The sequence below is a fragment of the Pavona decussata genome, unplaced genomic scaffold (assembly GCF_977016875.1).
Source record: "Pavona decussata unplaced genomic scaffold, jaPavDecu1.1 SCAFFOLD_69, whole genome shotgun sequence".
NCBI classification, from domain to species: Eukaryota; Metazoa; Cnidaria; class Anthozoa; order Scleractinia; family Agariciidae; genus Pavona; species Pavona decussata.
This window is the reverse complement of record NW_028145488.1, coordinates 2,449,980-2,467,500: the sequence shown is the minus strand read 5'-3', so window position 1 is coordinate 2,467,500 and position 17,521 is coordinate 2,449,980. Positions and strand designations below refer to the sequence as shown.

At 45.2% G+C, this 17,521-nt stretch overlaps 1 protein-coding gene and 1 pseudogene across 2 annotated transcripts in view; one reads left to right on the top strand and one right to left on the bottom strand.

The window, feature by feature from the left end:
• LOC146477760 (uncharacterized) overlaps positions 1-17,521 on the top strand; it is a 150,056-nt pseudogene that overhangs the window by 50,270 nt on the left and 82,265 nt on the right. The window contains exons 4-6 of the transcript XR_014865308.1: positions 3,706-4,936; positions 5,480-5,575; positions 16,828-16,929. The product of XR_014865308.1 is annotated as an uncharacterized LOC146477760 (transcript). The remainder of the gene's footprint in view (positions 1-3,705; positions 4,937-5,479; positions 5,576-16,827; positions 16,930-17,521) is intronic.
• LOC146477766 (uncharacterized) lies at positions 5,618-7,920 on the bottom strand. Its single transcript, XM_085113063.1, has 4 exons — positions 7,850-7,920; positions 7,384-7,733; positions 6,176-7,246; positions 5,618-5,628 (listed from the first exon to the last, which is right to left on the bottom strand). The coding sequence occupies exons 1-4, from the start codon at positions 7,918-7,920 to the stop codon at positions 5,618-5,620; spliced, it is 1,503 nt and encodes a 500-aa protein (XP_084969189.1).

Below are 17,521 nucleotides of genomic sequence, written 5' to 3'. Positions count from 1 at the left end.
CGTGCAGCGCTGTCGTGTTCGATGAATTTATTTCCCACGGAAAATTATTTTACCGCGGCCACAAAACGTGTAATTTCTTCAATGCAATCTTTCACAAAAAAGATTTCCGGAAGAAAGGGAAAAGATTCTGTAGAAATATTTCCATCCAGTGAACATTGATGAACATTGCAGTTGAAATGTGATCCCGTACACTGAATGAAAAACTTTTCCGATGTATGCAAATTTAGGCAATGGCGCGAAAACGAAGGGGCGACTCTTATACGAAAACGAGACTAAAAAGATGGCTCTAGCGCGAAAACGAGGTCAGATGTCGTCATAAGTTCGCACCAGTTTCCCGGCCGACACATGCCCCTGCAAAACTCAAGCGGGGGGGCCATTTGGGTGTCCTTACAGCAATCTCGAAAAATCCTGCATAGCCGTACACAGGCACACCAACTCGAAAGACACAGGACGCAAAAACGAAATTAGGCTTGCGTTCTCCTTCGTCGAACGCAATTATTATACCGCTGACTGGAATCACAGGCTTGTGAGCACGTGCAGGCAACCCAAGAACTAACAACATGTTCATAATGTCTGTGCGTGCAATGTTATTACAGACCTGCCAACTCTTCTGGCTTTCCCGGGAGTGTCCAAGTTTTTCATCAAGTCTCCTGGTCTCCTGGTTAGAAGACCAAATTTCCCAGGAAATACCTGCCGTGGCCTTTTTCAAACATTTTCATTAATTTTGTTATTTTCGAGATGTCAAAAAGGAAATAAAACAGAAAGTTGATTTAGTGTTCTTATTTGAGCTGTTCTTGATTGGAAAACATAAAACCGAGCAATCCAATTTGTATATAGTTAAACTCATCATCAGTAGATGAGCTTGGGGGTTGGTGCCTGAAAGACTGGTGGTGCCACAGGTGAAGTGAGCTAAGCGAGGTGCGAAAGCATCGCAACCCTGTGAGCGGCAACCACCAGTACCGTCACACTGAAAGATCAGTGGAAAGAAAACAGAAAGTAACAGCTGAGAATACAAATAAAAAATACTTACCACACGCACCACAAAATCATACTTACCAGAGGGTGGGAGGGATTGGGAGCAACAAACTTAGACAGCACAAGCTCCAGCAAGCGAACAGTTGTGAAATCAAGTGGCACAAACATGTGAGCTGACTAAGAACCCAGGGGCCCCTGCAAAATGGAGTGGCCATCCCTACTGTACATGCCCCGGCCATGCCGGCACCTCTGACCCACACTTGCCTCTATTTTAACTTTGCCTAAATTACATTTAGCCACATATAAAGAGTATTGTCATTGGTCAGAAATCAACTAATCCAATTGCACAATACATGCTTCATGTAGGTAAATGCTCTTCTAACCGAGAGACGTCAGAAATCTTGGGATGGTATACAATCGTGCCTTTCTTTTTTCGTTGGACCAAATGAAATGTTGAAATTACGGTGCAAGGAGCAAACTCCCACTTCACTTAATGGATTAGCTCCAAATTATCTTCTTTCTAAATTTACCTACCATAGCGATGTCTCCAGTTACTCTTTGAGAGGCACCAATGACAATCTTACTATTCCTCTTCTCCATACAAACTTTATAAAAAATAGTTTCAGTTACTCTGGAGCAGTTCTTTGGAATAGCCTTCCTATTGAGCTGCGGCAGGCAAATTCTTTTGGGGCCTTCAGGGCTGGCTGCAAACAACACTTCTAAAAATCTTTCTACACGGCACTTACGTCAAGCAGGCTCCTAGTCTAAACAGGTTTTGTAATGATAATTTTAATGCATGACAACTAGTAGTTTTAGTTTAATATAGAAATAGTGTTTTTAAGTCCTGGTGAGATGACCGTGTTTAAATAAAGTTATTCATTCATTTATTCATTCCCTTCCCCCCTCCCACTGAAGCCCAAATTGTGGCCATCATCCCACAGTTCACAGAACCTCTTCGCTTCTCCCCCTCCCCTCCCCACTGAAGCCCTAAATATAGCTTTGATGGTACGACCCTCGCTTCTGCTGGTTGCCCCTTAAGATTTCTAGACGTGTCCAGATTTTTGTACCCCGGGTGTTGGCAGGTATGTTCTTATCTCAGTTCTTGATATGGGGTGATATACTATAATGATATACGTACTTCAGTATGGCTGATAGAGAAGTCTGAATTACAGTCAAAGCATTTTGGTCAGTGCATCTGTTATAAGATAGTAAAGAAGAAACTTAAGGATACCGTGTAGTATGACGATTGTTTTAAATCCTGTGCTAACTGTTGTTGCCACTTTCTCTGTTTTAGCGTGTCTTGTGGGTAAAAAAAATAAACAGTTTTAGTTATTCACCTAATAAGAGTTCTCCCCATCTCCCTCTTTTGTTTGCTTCTGTCAATCAATTTTTATTTATATTTTTTTAATTTCTTATTAGTAGTGTGCATACAGCTGTTACAGTATTATGAATTTAACCTAAATTAAAACCACAGTTCCTACTTAAAATGTTTGAGTTTCTTTTCTTTTTCTTTTTTCAGTTTCAGTAATCAACAAGATTAAAGGGTTCCTGTGATGTCAAGGCTATCAAAGGTATTATCTTTGGTTTTAAGAAAACTGCTGTAATTTCATTTATGCAAGGAGTCTCGTTATTGGAACTTATTGTTCTGTGAGTTCTCTCCTGTCAGAGGTTTCTTCCTGTTTTTTTTTTCTCCTCTGGCGAAGTTTATAAATAAATAAATAAATAAATAAAAACTTGGTTGTCCTTCTTGTGATGAGCTGTAAGCTTAAATGCTTCTGGATGTGGCAATGAACTCTGGTGGTGTTATACAGTTATAATTATAGTTACAACACACAATTTTTTTCAATTGACAAATTAAGGTTGAATTCAGCTTTTCATAGAAACTAATTTGAATTTCATATATTGAACAACTTGGCTTGCTAATTTGTCCTGTGAAGGAGATTTCATAAAAGTGGATTTTGAATAGTAAATGTAAGATCTTTCTAATTATTATGTTTCAATGAACATAACTTTTTACAGAATGACAGGTAAAGTGACAGGTAATGGTTGCCATAAGATTACAGGGATTCAGCCTGCAACAAGTTTATGACTGATCTGTACATGTAGTATTTAGAAACATTGAAAATCCTTTTAATTAGTTTGTTTTATGAACTTAATGTACACAGTAAATCTTGATGTCAAACAAGATACAATTATCTGTGCAGCCTCGGTTACATGTACAGACATAATGCAGTTCTAGAACATTGCACTGAACACATACAGTATGCTGTTCATTTGCTGTATACCAATTCTCCCCAAACCCCAAAAATTCCGTTAATTCTCAAATCCATGTTATAAATGACTCCTGATTGATCAGCCAATCTTGTGCAGACAGTCTTAAAGAGAATGGGTTGATTTTGAACATGAAGGTGGAGTATGTCAATTTTTAGGTGATCAGTAGTGGACTTGTTTGTTTTTCCATTCCAGTTAAGATATAACAAAATTCCAGAATGTTTTTGCAACAGCAAGTCAAGTTTTACCTCCTTGCTTCAATTAAAGTCTGAGCAACACACTGTTTTCTTAAAGCAGAAAATGGATATAGCTACAGTGTACGGTACATGTTGATAATAATTTGTCCGTCATTCTTTGCTTATTATAAACCCTTTACCTAACTAATTGTGCTGAGAAGGAAACACTCAGCTGCATGACAGCTCTTCAGTAACTAATTTGTTTTAATATTTAAATTTTTAGGAGTCCTCCTTTCTCAACATAGCCTCTACATCACAGGAAGGTTGTGAAGAAGACGCTCCTTGTTTGTCCTCCAGAAGAATATTAAATGTGACTCTTCTAAGCAGTGAATGGAGGTCAACAAAAGGAGGCTTGTCAACTGTCAACAGAGAGTTTGCCATTCAGTTGGCAAAGTTTCCTGATGTGAAAGTCAGTGTCTATCTCCCTGAATGCAGTGAAGAGGATAAAAGAGTTGCTGCTGGTCACAATGTCCATCTCATTAAAGCACAAGAAATGCCTGGTTATGAACCAATTGATTGGTTGGCTTCTGTTCCAAAGCATCATGTTATGGACTGTGTCATAGGCCACGGAGTTCATCTTGGTCGACAAGTACCACACATATTACGTCATCATCATCAATGTAAATGGATTCAGGTGGTACACACTGCTCCTGAAGAACTTGGAATGTACAAAAGTTATGACGAAGCCATCTCCAAAGGAGGAAAAAAGCACCAGGCAGAGGTGAAACTCTGTCAATTGGCTGATCAAGTTGTAGCAGTAGGACCCAAACTGGCTGAAGCTTTTGCAGGTTATCTCCGTTCATGTGGAAAAGATCAAGATGTTCTCAATCTCACCCCAGGCATTTTCACTGAGTTTTCTCATGTAAAGCAAGCCTCTGAAGAAAGAAGAACATTTTGTGTTTTGGTGTTTGGACGTGGCGATGGAGAAGACTTTAAGCTGAAGGGGTATGACATTGCTGCTAAGGCAGTTGCTGAGTTGAAAGACATGCCATGCAAGCTTGTGTTTGTTGGTGCACCAAGTGGAGAAGAGGAGAAAGTAGCAGAAACGTTACTCAAGCAGGGCATTGACCGTAATCAACTAACTGTACGTTGTTACAATGAAAGTAGAGAGCAGCTGGCTGAACTGTTGTGTGAGGTAGATCTTGCTATAATGCCGTCAAGAACTGAAGGGTTTGGTCTGGCTGCTCTTGAAGCTTTATCTGCTGGTCTTCCTGTGCTTGTAAGTGGTAACTCTGGTCTTGGAGAAGCTCTTAAGAATGTGCTCCATGGTTCAAACTGTGTAGTGGATTCAGACGATCCTAAGGAGTGGGCCAAGGCAATCAGAAGTGTCCGTCAGAAAAGAAGGGATTTACGACTTGCAGAAACTAAGTCTATTAGTGAAGAGTATGGAAAGATGTACAACTGGGAAGAGCAGTGCAGGTCACTTGTGCAAAGAATGATGAACATCACTTCAGGTAAAATTCCTTTGTTGTATTAATAATGGCTGATGTGCCTTGTGGTATAAAAAGACCAGATTTACAAAGCCCTTCTAGGGGAAGGTCCCTCCCAAGCATTCTTAACTGATAAAAGTTTACTGTTGGTTTAATGTATGAGACTTACATGTGTGAGGGCTTTGGAGGATTGTACTTGAATGCCAGATTTTTGCAACTCAGACGTCACATTCTCACAACTCACTGATGTCAAATTTTCACAACCTTAATATCAGATCAAACAACTTGGATGTTGGATTTTGGAAGTAACAACTCAGAAGACAAATTTTCACAACTTGGATGTTGGATGGAATGTTAACAAGCTTCCCCATATTATTGCATGCTTTGAATTGGTAAAGAATAATAATGCAATGGTCTGTGATAGTGGTCTGGGGTATAATGTACTAATAAAGGCCAGTACATGATGTACATCACTGTATGTTGATGTTACTGATTTAAGCACTGTTTATCTTTACACTCATAAGATGCCATGTTGTATAATTTTGCTCATTACAATTTTTCCCTCAGAAGGTTTTTCTGATGGAAGTCAGTCTTCAGTAGCAGGTTACAGTCAGCTTCCTTTCCCTGCAGCCTCTCAAACTCATCTGACAAGTGGAACAGAAGGTAGGCATGAATCACTTTATCAAAACAGTTACAAGGAAGCTGTCAGGTAGCATCTGCAAAAATCATTTAACAATAAGCTTTTTGATGTATGTTTATGACCTTTGTTCCTGCATTTATGTAAATGTTGAAGACTGCCAGCTATCTGTGAAATTGTTTTTTACTGAAATCACTGGTGATGTATAGTTCCACCTTAATATCACAATTTTCTCCTTTAAAGGTTATTCTGTTGGAAGTCAGTCTTCAGTAGCAGGTTACAGTCAGCTTCCTGTCACCTTCCCTGTCATGTGTCAGACTCGCCTAAGAAGTGGAACTGAAAGTAGGTGTAAACATTTAGTTTTATTGGTAACATTTGCAAAAATTGAAGGGGCTGACAGCATAATCAACCTTAACGCCTATGTCGCAAATGGAGGTTGGGTGCCCAGGAGCCAGGTGCTGGTACCGCCAACCCAAACCCAGGTAGGTAGAACACCCCATAAGCCTGCCCTACCCACAACCCAGCCACGAGCCCCGCCGGCCATGCCGAAGGACCTCCGGGTTGGGACAGCCTGGAGCAATTGGGGGCTCGTGGCCAAGGAGACACAGCCCCCCAAGGTACCAGACCTGAGGCACCCAACCCCAAGTGAAGAGACGCACAAGCCCCACCCGCTATGCCAACTGACTGGAGACCTGGGTAAGAGCCAACTGGTGTGCGGATATAGGGTTGATAGGCGTCACTAGACCATCGGCCTAAAGTCTTAATAAGGTGATCCGGGATTCCCCGTGCAGCAGCTGTGGTAGCTGCATCAATCCGGAAGCTGTGGCCTGAGTAAGAGCCTGAATAACCAGCAGAGTGTAAAATAGCCTGCACCGTGGATGATAGCTGCTGCCAAGTTAATGGACGGCCATCCGCATAGCAGAACAGGGGTCCTGGAGATGGGCCACGCAGAGCCAAAAAATTACCAAGGGCCACCACTGGGCAGACGAGGCTGTTGCCCTGACCCACATAAATGTCACAGCCTACGCGAAAGGGGTCTGTCTTCGAGCACTTGATATGAACTCTAAAACATGTTGGGTCCACCAAGGAATCCGCTTGCACATCGCCAACTGTCAAATGGATACTAGGGTCAAATGAAGAATTTGTGGTGAACTCGCCAGCTCGTAGGAAACCGAAAAAACCGAGGCAACACGCTGCCCATAGCATGACATGGTCCCAGGAATTCAGGTCCAAGGATCGCTGGATGACCTTTAAGAGGTCAATAGTGATGGGAAGGCGCTTAGTGGTAGATGAACCTTGCACACGCTTAATGCCCCTTAACAGCCGCTGTAGCTGCAGAAAGTTAATCAGGGGATCAGGTAAGCCATTGTCAATGTGAAGGGACCGCACTGCACTGAGGTACACTTTAATGGACAAGTGGTGTAGGCTGTCAGCCAAAAAGGAAGCAAAACGCATGAGCGATTGTTCATCAGCTGGCAAAAGAGCACCATCTGGACTCAGCTGGCCATCCTGACGGCAGAAATCGAAGAAGCGACACTGGGCGGACAAGTATACCCGACGTGTAGACGGGGCCAGACCCTGGTAAAGGAAAAATTGGCATCTCTCCGTCACATGACTTGCAACGCCTCCAGTAGAGCAGGGGGGACTGTCATCGGAGACTGCTCGTCTTGTGGGGCCAGGTGCCTGAATCGCTGAAACTGGAAATGGGAAAGAGCATCCACAACTGGGTTAGATTTACCACAAATTGAAGATGCAGTAAAGGAAAATGAATGGCGCACTGCCAACAATGCTAAGTAACACAACAAAACCATTAAGTCGGGGTCTCTGGAGGTACCAGAAGACAGAACAGCCACCACAGACTTGTTGTTGCATAAAAACTCGACCCGCCGTGACGCCCACCCAGGTCCCCACAAGTACGCCGCCACAACAATGGGGAACAGTTCCTTGTATGCAATTGAGAGGGGCTGCTGTGAAGCTGACCATGCGCCAAAGAACCACTGGTTGTTAAAGATAGCTCCATAGCCCAGAGAGCCTGCTGCATCTGATGACACTTGGAAATCTGGAAGGGGGGCCCACGAAGGCATAAGGAAGAAACTGAGACCCTCCCAGCCTTGGAACAGTTCCTGCCACCATGTCAAGTCCCGATGAAACTCCTGGTTCAGTCTAATGGGATGGTCATCGCGCCTGAAAGTACACAGTAAATTAATCATGCGTCGGAGAAATGTCCTTCCCTGAGGAGCTATCTTACATGCATGGTGGAGGTGGCCAATAAGGGACTCCAGCTCCGCCACTTACATAACCGCTTACCCGACCAAGTACCCAGCAGGGCAATGATCCTCTCTCTTTTCTCTGCTGGGAGACGGGCCTGCATTGTGGTGGAGTCGAGCTCAATACCAAGGATGGACAGGCAAGTAGAGGGACCCTCCAGCTTCTCAGGGTGAAGGGGGAGGCCTATCTTAGAGCACAACTGGATACACGCCTGTCAGTTGTTGTAACAGACTGGGGAAGCCGGAGGACCTAAGGTCAAAAAATCATCCAAGTAATGGCGAAGGAAGTCAACTCCATAGTTTTGAGTCAGCATCCACTGAACCTGGTCTGCAATAGCGGTGAAGATGTAGGGTGCTGAACGCAGACCAAATGGGATAGCCATGTCAACGTAGTATTTGCCACGCCAAGCCATTCCTAAGAGCGGACGATCCTGGGGATGAATAGCCACATTGCGATAGGCGCTCGCCACATCGAACTTGGCCATAAGAGTTCCTCGGCCCCTAGCCATAATGCCCTCTGTAAAGGAGTCAACCATGACATACTGAACTGAAAAGGGGGGTTTTGGAATGCCGTCATTAACGCTGTGGCCCTCTGGTGAAGAGAGATCCAAGATGAGACGCCATTTACCCGGCTGGTTGCTTTTCGGGATGACTCCAAAACGACTGATGTGCAAGTCAGGAAAAGGAGGCGATGTAAATGGACCTGCAACTCTTCCATGTGAAACCTCTGTCTCAAGGTAAGCATCTATGACGGATGGGTGGACAAGGGCAGATCGCATGTTGGAAGAGGCTGACCACAGGGTGACTGATGAGGTCTCAAAGCCAATGTGTAAGCCCTCACGGAGACCGGTAAGAACATAGTCTGCTGCCGTCCGATCTGGATAGTCACACAACTCTGCCTGAAACTGGGATAACTGCAACGGGGACACCAAATGTACGGGAACTAATGGAGAAAACAAATGAACAGGAACCAAACTTCCGGATAAACCAGTTGAATCCGAAGAAGACACAGCCACTGAGCCACAAACGCCAGGGTGCTGGTCTGGAGCGACAGGAACAAGATTATTTACACTATGTACACCGGAAGCAGGAGGACTTGTAATCCTCTCAGTACCGCCCCCCCCCCCCCCCTTGGCAGGGGAAGGGGAACGTGAGCGACCGACCCCTGCGGGGTGAAAGGGGCAGCTAACCCTGGGGTGGTCACTGTTACATGAACTGCAAATGTGGCAATAGCGGCATTCCCCGAAAGGCCAGCGGCATTGCCTGTTGTTGCACGAGATGCAGTAAGGGGGTTGGGAGTTGTAGCCCCGGCTTGCTGACACGGTAACGGGTGGGGAAGTGGAAGACTGGGGGTTGGCGATGGGTGCTGGCGACCGCAAGTGAAAATTATACAAATCAAAATTCATCTTCGACCAGTCAGATGCCCCAGTTGCCGCAGCATCCTTGCGAAAAGCAAGATCATACTCCATCCAAGCTCTACTCGTAGATTGCCGAGCCGTTTGTATGATGAGCAATTTATATTTAGTGAGGTCTGGCCAACGATGGGGATGGGTCACACACATCACCATCTGAAAAATAGTAAAGGCCTCGGTCCAGGTCAATATGTCCTGTATTTCAACGGCCCGGCGCTTTTTAGAGACTACCAACTTGCCGTCCAAAAAGGTTTGCGGCTCGTGCTCTGCCGTCCGCAGATTTGCAGACAACAAGTCTGCTAAATCTATGAACTGACCGCTCGTAATCTTCGCCACAAGTTTGGCGGGAATTGGGGCGTGTCCTGGTCCAACCACAAATGCTTTGTCCACAGACGGTGGGAAAAGCAAACTGCCGAGACTGGAAGACGAGCTGGCAACATGAGTGGCCGTCAACGGTGAAGCAAAAGACAGCACAGGCCGAGCCAAGTTAGAGCCGGTGGTGGCTGACACGGACGGGAAGGTAGATACAAATGCCGGCAACGTCCACGTACCTGAAGCAGCAACCATCGAGCCTGCAACGACCGTAGCAGGAGTTGAACAAACGTTGGAGACGTGACAACTGAAGGAACGCTCGATACAGGAGCTGCGTTATCCCGGATCGCCGCAATGATGGTCGGAAGGGAGTTACTGAAAGCTTGGGCGATAGCGGACGCGATGTCATTGGAGAACGACGAAGACGTTCCCGCCGAAGCCGCCGAAACTACCACGCTAGCAGCAGAAGAAGAAGGTGAAGAAGTGCATGTAGACGGGATTACACCCGCCGACAAACTGTTGTAAGTTGAGCGCGGATGAGCCATGCGAGCCGAGCAATGAATGAACAACAACACGCCAACACGATGCGAGCGACAAAACGCATCCGAACACTCACCAAAAAACGAGCACTGACAGTCAAACCGCCCTTGTAGAGAATAAATCGAAGGCTGACCGCTAAGGCAACGCTTTTAGAGAAAAATCCTCGAAGAAAAGCGAAAGAAAAGCCCAACAAAACGCGATAAACTAGCCACGCCACGAAAAACGCTGAGTAGAGTAAATTTCCGAGCACGTGCAAAGGAGCACGCCTAAACTGCAAGAGAATACCTCTGGCCACGCAACTGCCTGCAGACCTGAACCAGGCCCCAAACAGTAATGTAACAACAAATGCCTAAACGCTAATGTGCTACCTGTGCTCAAACTATACGCCAATAAACGCGAACGCCTCGCTACACCACGCCACCAAGGAGCAAACTTGCTCCAAGTTGTTAACTAAGTTAAATTACATTTAATCCTATCAAATGACTTTTCAGATCACTTTTTGTTGTGTAGGTTGAGATTGGCTGCAATTTTCGCATGTGGACTTGTATTCTCTCAGGGAAATGTTGCTCCAATATTTTATCTGCTGCTTTGTAAATTGTGCGGCAAAGCAGCAGATAAAACATTGAGCAAAGTTTCCTGAAGGAATTAAAGGCCACGTAAAAAACCCCTGTGAATCTGAGCTAAAACAAGAAAAAGTGATCTGAAAAGTCATTTGGGCGATTATATGCTCTCAGCCCTTCAGTTGTCAGCTGTCTTGGTGTGTCAATCATTAAACAATAGTTACTTTTTTATGTTAGTGGTGTACTTACATGTATGTGGCTTTTTCTCCTTGCATTCATGTAGCTGCTGCATGCTGCTGTCTCATTGTACATCCACTCTGAAAATTAAAGTGCTATGTTGTATAATTTGTTATTATAATTTTCCCCTCTGAAGGTTTTTCTGGTGGAAGCCAGTCTTCAGTAGCAGATTACAGTCAGCTTCCTTTCCCTGCAGCCTCTCAAACTCATCTGACAAGTGGAATTCAAGGTTGGTGGGAACATTTTGAATAATCCCAACAACCGTCAAATGGCATTTATGAGACATTTTAAGAGTCAGTTTTAAAATCAAATCCTTATTTAAATTGACCCTAAATTTGATCAATCAAAACTCGAAATTACTAACTAGTGATGAACACGCAGACACGTTTGGGCCAAAGAATTCTGTTTATTGATGAAAATTACAATGTTGCGCCCCCGGGAGGGCGGGAGGGAAAGCGAACTCGAACACGAACCTAGCAGACACAACTAGCGATCTAACAGCGTGGAGACGCGAACATGATACTCTTATTGAGCCATCCCTGTTATTAATTAACCTCTTTGATCAATCAAAACTCGAAATTACTAACTAGTGATAAACACGCAGACACGTTTGGGCCAAAGAATTCTGTTTATTGATGAAAATTACGATGTTGCGCCCCAAAGGAAGTAGAAAAGGAGTTGGCCCAAACGTGTAGATGAATGAAAAAAAAAATAAAAATAAAAAAAAATATTTGTATAAGGAAAGAAACTGTATAACCATAGGAATGTGTGGAATCAACAATTGTGACTGAAGAGGCCTGCGGCCATAATGTCAGCTACCGAAGAGCGCGCACACAGCGGTAGTGTTAGGTATTGCTTGTAAGCATCAGAGCGCCAGTCGCCGTGGAGTTGGAGCAAATGTTCCGGGGCTCCTGCCTGGAACGCAAAAGTGGCACCGCCCCGGCGAAAACTATGAGGGGAATAGTTCGTAGGTGCAAGGCCGAGTTTGCAAAGTAGTTTCTTGAGAGTCGTAGTGAAGAAGGACGCAGTGACAGGAGTAAGGCTGGTAGGAAAGCAGAAGAACGGATCGTCAAGACTAGCAGGCACCAAGCTGAAGTAGTGATGGATGGCGGTGACTGGACAAAGAGGTGAATGTGGAATGCTGGGCAGAGGGACAATATGGATGCCTTCCTTATGTTGGCGTGTCTTGGACCATTTAATGCGGAGGAAACACCCAGAGGTCGTGAATTTGATGTCGCTCCTAGTGAGGTCGCGATGGCAGTCAAAGGTGGAAGCTGTGGACGAGACTAGGTTAGACTTGCGCAGAAACAAAAAGAAAGCCACCAGGAACAAAGCCCATATCATGGCGTGAGATGGGCAGTGCATGTCCAAAACATGGAGATGTCGAGTAAAATCGAGGGCGTTAGGGGATGTTTTTGACGAGAAGCGGTACCCAAAACGCGCTTGACACCTTTCTTGGTGAGGGAAACTTCGAAACAAGTGAACGAGTCAGTTGACAGACCATGGTAGAGGTGTAACAATCGGACTGCGTTGAGGTGACCCAGAATATACTGATATGAAGAGGTCCGCTGAGTGAGGAAAACCGCGTAGGAGGATATGGTCGAAGGTGATGCTGGAAGAGGAACCAACGAGAAATCTTGGCAAAAACGGTGGAAAGAATTCCACTGAGAGCGTAAGTTGCGCAGTGTTCCTGGGGCATAAGCCTGATGTTGTATCTGTGAAACGCGGTGCTGAAGCTGAGAATACAAGGATGTAGGTGGTGTGTTGGTGGCTTGAGCAGAAGAGCCTGGAGAGGGAGAGAAAAGGCCAGATTAGCAGTCAATCTCGAACTGAAACAATTCAGGTGGACAGAGAATGTGTGTGGTGGGGGTGTCAGTGGTCAAGTCGTCAAAGCGAAGGTGATGGACTGGAGATAAGTGCCAGCGACTGAGATGATCAGCGATGGTGTTGTCCACCCCAGCGATGTGTCGGGCAAAGATGTCGATGTCATGGCGAGCGGTGAGGAACCAGATTTCCCGTAAACACAGGTGCATCCCGGGAACGCGAGAACGGCCGGAATTGATGGCGAGTACGCTATTTGCATTATCGCACTGCAAAATAAGGCGTTGACCGTGAAGAAGTTCGCCCCAAAGCTTAAGCGCCACCATTATTGTCAACAGTTCCAAAATATTGATGTCGTGTCCAAACTGACTGAGAATGGGGACTGGAAAGGGGGTGTGAAAATACTGCCCTTTGAAATAGCCGCCCGCACCGGTGCTGCATGCGTCAGTGGAGAGGAATAAACGGTTGTCAAGCCAAGGTGAAGTCTTGATAAGCGAAACACCATTGTAGGACGGTAAGAAGTGGCACCACCAGCGGAGATCGGAGTGATTAACACTTGAAAGGGGGCAGTACTTAGACAACCGGTATGTTCGGAGGGTGTAGAGCAGAGACGACATGAAAACGCGGGCTGGACGAACACACGAGGTGACAAAAGACATGACGCCAAGCAAAGACTGCAAGTCGTGTCATGAAACGTGCGTCGCGGAGAGCAGAGATGTGCAGCGGGACTGTAGCTCTAAAAGGCGGTCAGGAGTGACGGAGACGGTTATATCGGCCGTGTCGACGAGAACGCCAAGAAAGACCATCGAAGTAGCCGGAGGGGAATCCTTATCAGGAGATGTACCCAGTCCGAGGCAGCGTAAAAGGTCTCCCAAGGCCTGAAAAGCGGCTGCTGATTTAGTGGGAGTTTCTGCTCCCCCAAAATCGTCGATATAATTCGTGCAAGAGTAGCCAAGATTCTGATACATAAAGGTGACGGCAGAAGTGGTGGTCTGGCACATCATGGCCGAGGAGCGAAGACCGAAAGGAGGAGCGATGTCGAAATAGAGGGAATCACGGTGCTGGTAGCCCAAAAGATGATAGTCCCGTGGGTCGATTCGCAACTGGCGGTAAGCTCGACTGAGGTCTTTCTTGAAGAGATGACAGTGCTGGCCCTTTTGGTGGATGATATCGAGCAAGGCATCCAGACCGGGTAGGCGAAGAGAGAGCGGTTCACCGAGATAAGTGTCGCGTGGAATACCACAGTTTACTGATTGACCGGGAGGGTAACTGAGGTCAACAACTACCCGTGGCTTGCCGGTGCGGCTGTAAGCGATTTGGAGAGGAGAGATCGAGATGTCGATGGAGAGAGGATTGGTAACGAAGGGCCCACAAGTGGCACCAAGTTCGCATTCGGAGCTAAGAAATTGGTCGATGACTGTTGGATTGGATCTAGCAGAACCATGATTCTGAGTGGACTGGACGGGCGGAGAACAGCTGGAGTATCCGACCGGCCAGCCAAACTCAAGAAAATCACACAGAGACTTGTCAGGATAATGGACGAGATGGCGGCGCCATACGGGGATGTTGAGGTGCGAGGGTACTGGAAGACGAAGCGTGAAGGCGTTGGGACCAGTAGAATGCTGGAGGCGGGAGTAGAGAGAAATGAGACGCAAGGGAAGCGAGGACTTCAAAGGGAAAAGACGAGGACGATGGGCTGAAGGAGAGCTGGTGGGCGAGCGAGGAGAAGCTAGGGTTGGACGTACAGGATCAGGTAGTCATGCCTGGGATGGTGAGTCTGTGCGGCAAGCTGGGACGGGAAACTTCCGCTTGGGGCATGCGAGGGCTTGGTGATCGGAGCGTTTGCATACGACGCAAACATGTTGCCTAGGGCAGTCAGTGGACAAACAATTGTTGTACCAGGACCATTCGTCGCAAATTTGGTGACGCGGAATCGCTGGTTTAGGTGAGGCAGTAATCGATTCGCCATTACCTGGAGGTTTAGCCACTTTACGTGGAGCGATCTCAGATAGCAAGGACGATGGGGTCAAAAACTGGACCTTGAGATGATCAAAGGAGTCCCCCCACTTAACCAAACCAAGCTCGAGGGAACGCAACACTTTGTAATGAAAGGAGCGGACCGCTGACCACTGGTACGCAGACGCCAAAACCATAAGTTGGTGGAAATGGTCGAGAAGAGCGGCGTAATGGGGTTTTGAGGTGCTTTGATGGATGATGACCAAGTACCCCGCGCAAAATTCAGGCATGGACAAATCATTATACAACTTAGGCTCACCTGGGGCGTAAATGTGTGGCCAAGGCTGCGGATGCAGGGTCTTTTGAGGGGCCTTTAAGTCGCCAAGTGATTTCCCCGGACTGGACTCTGCAGAAGTAGGTGAAGCAATTTGGCCGCCTTGCAGCTTGGCAAGCTGTAGCTGCAACTCGAGCTTCTTGATGTCGAGCTCTTGAGATTCTTTTTGCAGCTGAAGAGCTACGAGCGACGGAGATATACTGGCGGCAAGCGGCCGGTCAGGGGGCGGTGTTTGATTTGTGTCCTGTCCTGAGAGCGGAACTTGTAGAGTCGCTTGAGGAAGAGAAAGATCGTCCACAGGCCTTCGTTTTGGGACTGCGCCGGGATCGATCGGCGATTTCGAAGCCTTGCGAAGTTTTTCGACGTGTTGTGACGGTGACGAGTCTAGCAGATCTTGAGAGGCCTTGAACAATACACTCTCATCGATGGAAGGCAATGTCTCCCACTCGTAATCCGTGCTGAGATGGCGCTGACTGTTGCGTGTGGTCCGGGACGATAAAGCCATAGTTTGAGAAGCAAAAGAACGAAAAGATAAAGCGAAGATAAAGCGAACTCGAACACGAACCTAGCAGACACAACTAGCGATCTAACAGCGTGGAGACGCGAACATGATACTCTTATTGAGCCATCCCTGTTATTAATTAACCTCAATCTGTTCATTGTATGAATATAATTTTCTTTGTTATATACTTTAACGCTATTGTGGAGCTGGAAAAGCCCTCGGCATTCACAGGCTGTAATTTAATGCTTTTGTCTGAGCCATATTTTCTGCTCTGCTAATGATCTGAATAGCCTGCCACAGGAGACACTTGTTTCAGTCCTTATTTCACCTGTGGGTGAATCAAGAGCTGGAAAAGGCTTCTGCGTCGCAAGCTGTGATGTGAGGACTTCAGAACCCATCTTTCCATTCCTTCATGGTCTTTCTTTGAGTATAATGACATACAAGTTTGCTTTTATTATGATTTTCCCCTCTGAAGGTGGGAATCACTAAGCAATCACAACAAAGATATCACAGACATTATTTACAAAAAAAGGCAGTTGTCTTCGTTGGTGTTTAATCAATTTTTTTTATAATAATTAATTAACGAACTAATTTAAGCATAAAAACAAGAAGCACTGGTCTCTGAAATACAATGCGATGGCTTTTTCTTGTTTTATTCAATTTGTAAATGCTGTATTCTGCTGCCTGTTTGCATTCACTCTTAAATATGCTATATTCTGTAATTAAATACATGTTGCATTTTTCCCCTCTGAAGGTTTTTCTGGTGGAAGTCAGTCTTCAGTAGCAGGTTACAGTCAGCTTCCTTTCCCTGCAGCCTCTCAAACTCATCTGAGAAGTGGAACTGAAGGTAGGCATGGAATTGAAATACAAAAGTTAGTTAACATCAGAACTGTCACAAAGCCTGTTTACATTGTATAATTTTATCTTCTTTTTATCCGGTATCCTTCACTGGATCCTCAATGTAACCTAGTATGTTAGCCTCGTGTCTAGCATCGTGAATTTGATCCTTCAAAGGGTTACAAAATAATGGAGTGATAGGCTTCCACTGCTCTGTCACCTTGAAACCAAACCAAACCTCCCAAATTATCTCTTCGATTGGTTGTCCTGGTGGTGTAGTGGTTGTCACACTGGGCCACTCGTACTTTGTTTAAACGCAATTGTTAAATTGATGCATACAAATACATTCTGACCTTTCCTACTTCAAACGCTCCCCTGCATATTACAGTATAGACGAGTTTTGTGTGAGTCATTCTCAAAGCAGTATATGTGTATGTGATCTTTCTCCATTTTGTCTGTGTACAATATGTACTTTAATTAATATGTAACTACGTCTTTAGGTTATTCACCTGCTCAGCTTGGAAGCCATCCTTTAGCAGTAGATTGCAATCCGTTGGGTTTCCCTGCCGACACTCAAGCTCATCAAAGAAGTGGATCTGGTGGTAGGTGGATTCTTAGCCTTAAATTAGACATCTGACGAGTGTTTTTCTGTGTATATTCTGTATACAGCTGATTGAAAAAGCAATGTTGTCCATTGCAAAGTGTGAGTGATTCCACATGATGGCGTCATTGGTGATCTAATCTTTTTCTCATTTTGCGAGAAATGTGTAAATTTTAAATAGGTCCGCAGAAAATTCCTACGTTCTTTTATTAATTTCTCATGGGCTTCCTTGCTACCTAGTTATGGTATTATTACACTATCTGGTTATTCTTTTTATCATGGCTTTTAGACTAAACGTCGAAACAAAAGATTGTTGAAATAAAAAATAAATAAATAAATAAATAAATAAATAAATGAAAACTTGACAACTTGAAATAAGCTCAAACACTTTAAGTACTGTTTATAAAGATTAATATAGAAATAGAGTAAATATTTGGACAAAGGAGACATGTCATAAGTACATAAATTATAATAATCTGGGTGAGTGTTGTCCTGAGAAGGACTGTTAGTGGTGACAGACTAACCTAGAGTGACCCTAGTCAAGCCTCTAGCCAGGAATTGACAACTAGGCAACCAATACTAATAGTCAGCGA

Excerpts from the sequence above, each read along its gene's own strand:
- LOC146477766 (XM_085113063.1), bottom strand. The coding sequence starts at position 7,920 with ATGCAGGCCCGTCTCCCAGCAGAGAAAAGAGAGAGGATCATTGCCCTG. Across the intron at positions 7,734-7,849 it reads GGTACTTGGTCGGGTAAGCG|GCGCGATGACCATCCCATTA; the intron begins GTTATGTAAGTG and ends GTGTACTTTCAG. Across the intron at positions 7,247-7,383 it reads GGTGGCTGTTCTGTCTTCTG|TTTCAGCGATTCAGGCACCT; the intron begins GTACCTCCAGAG and ends TCCCATTTCCAG.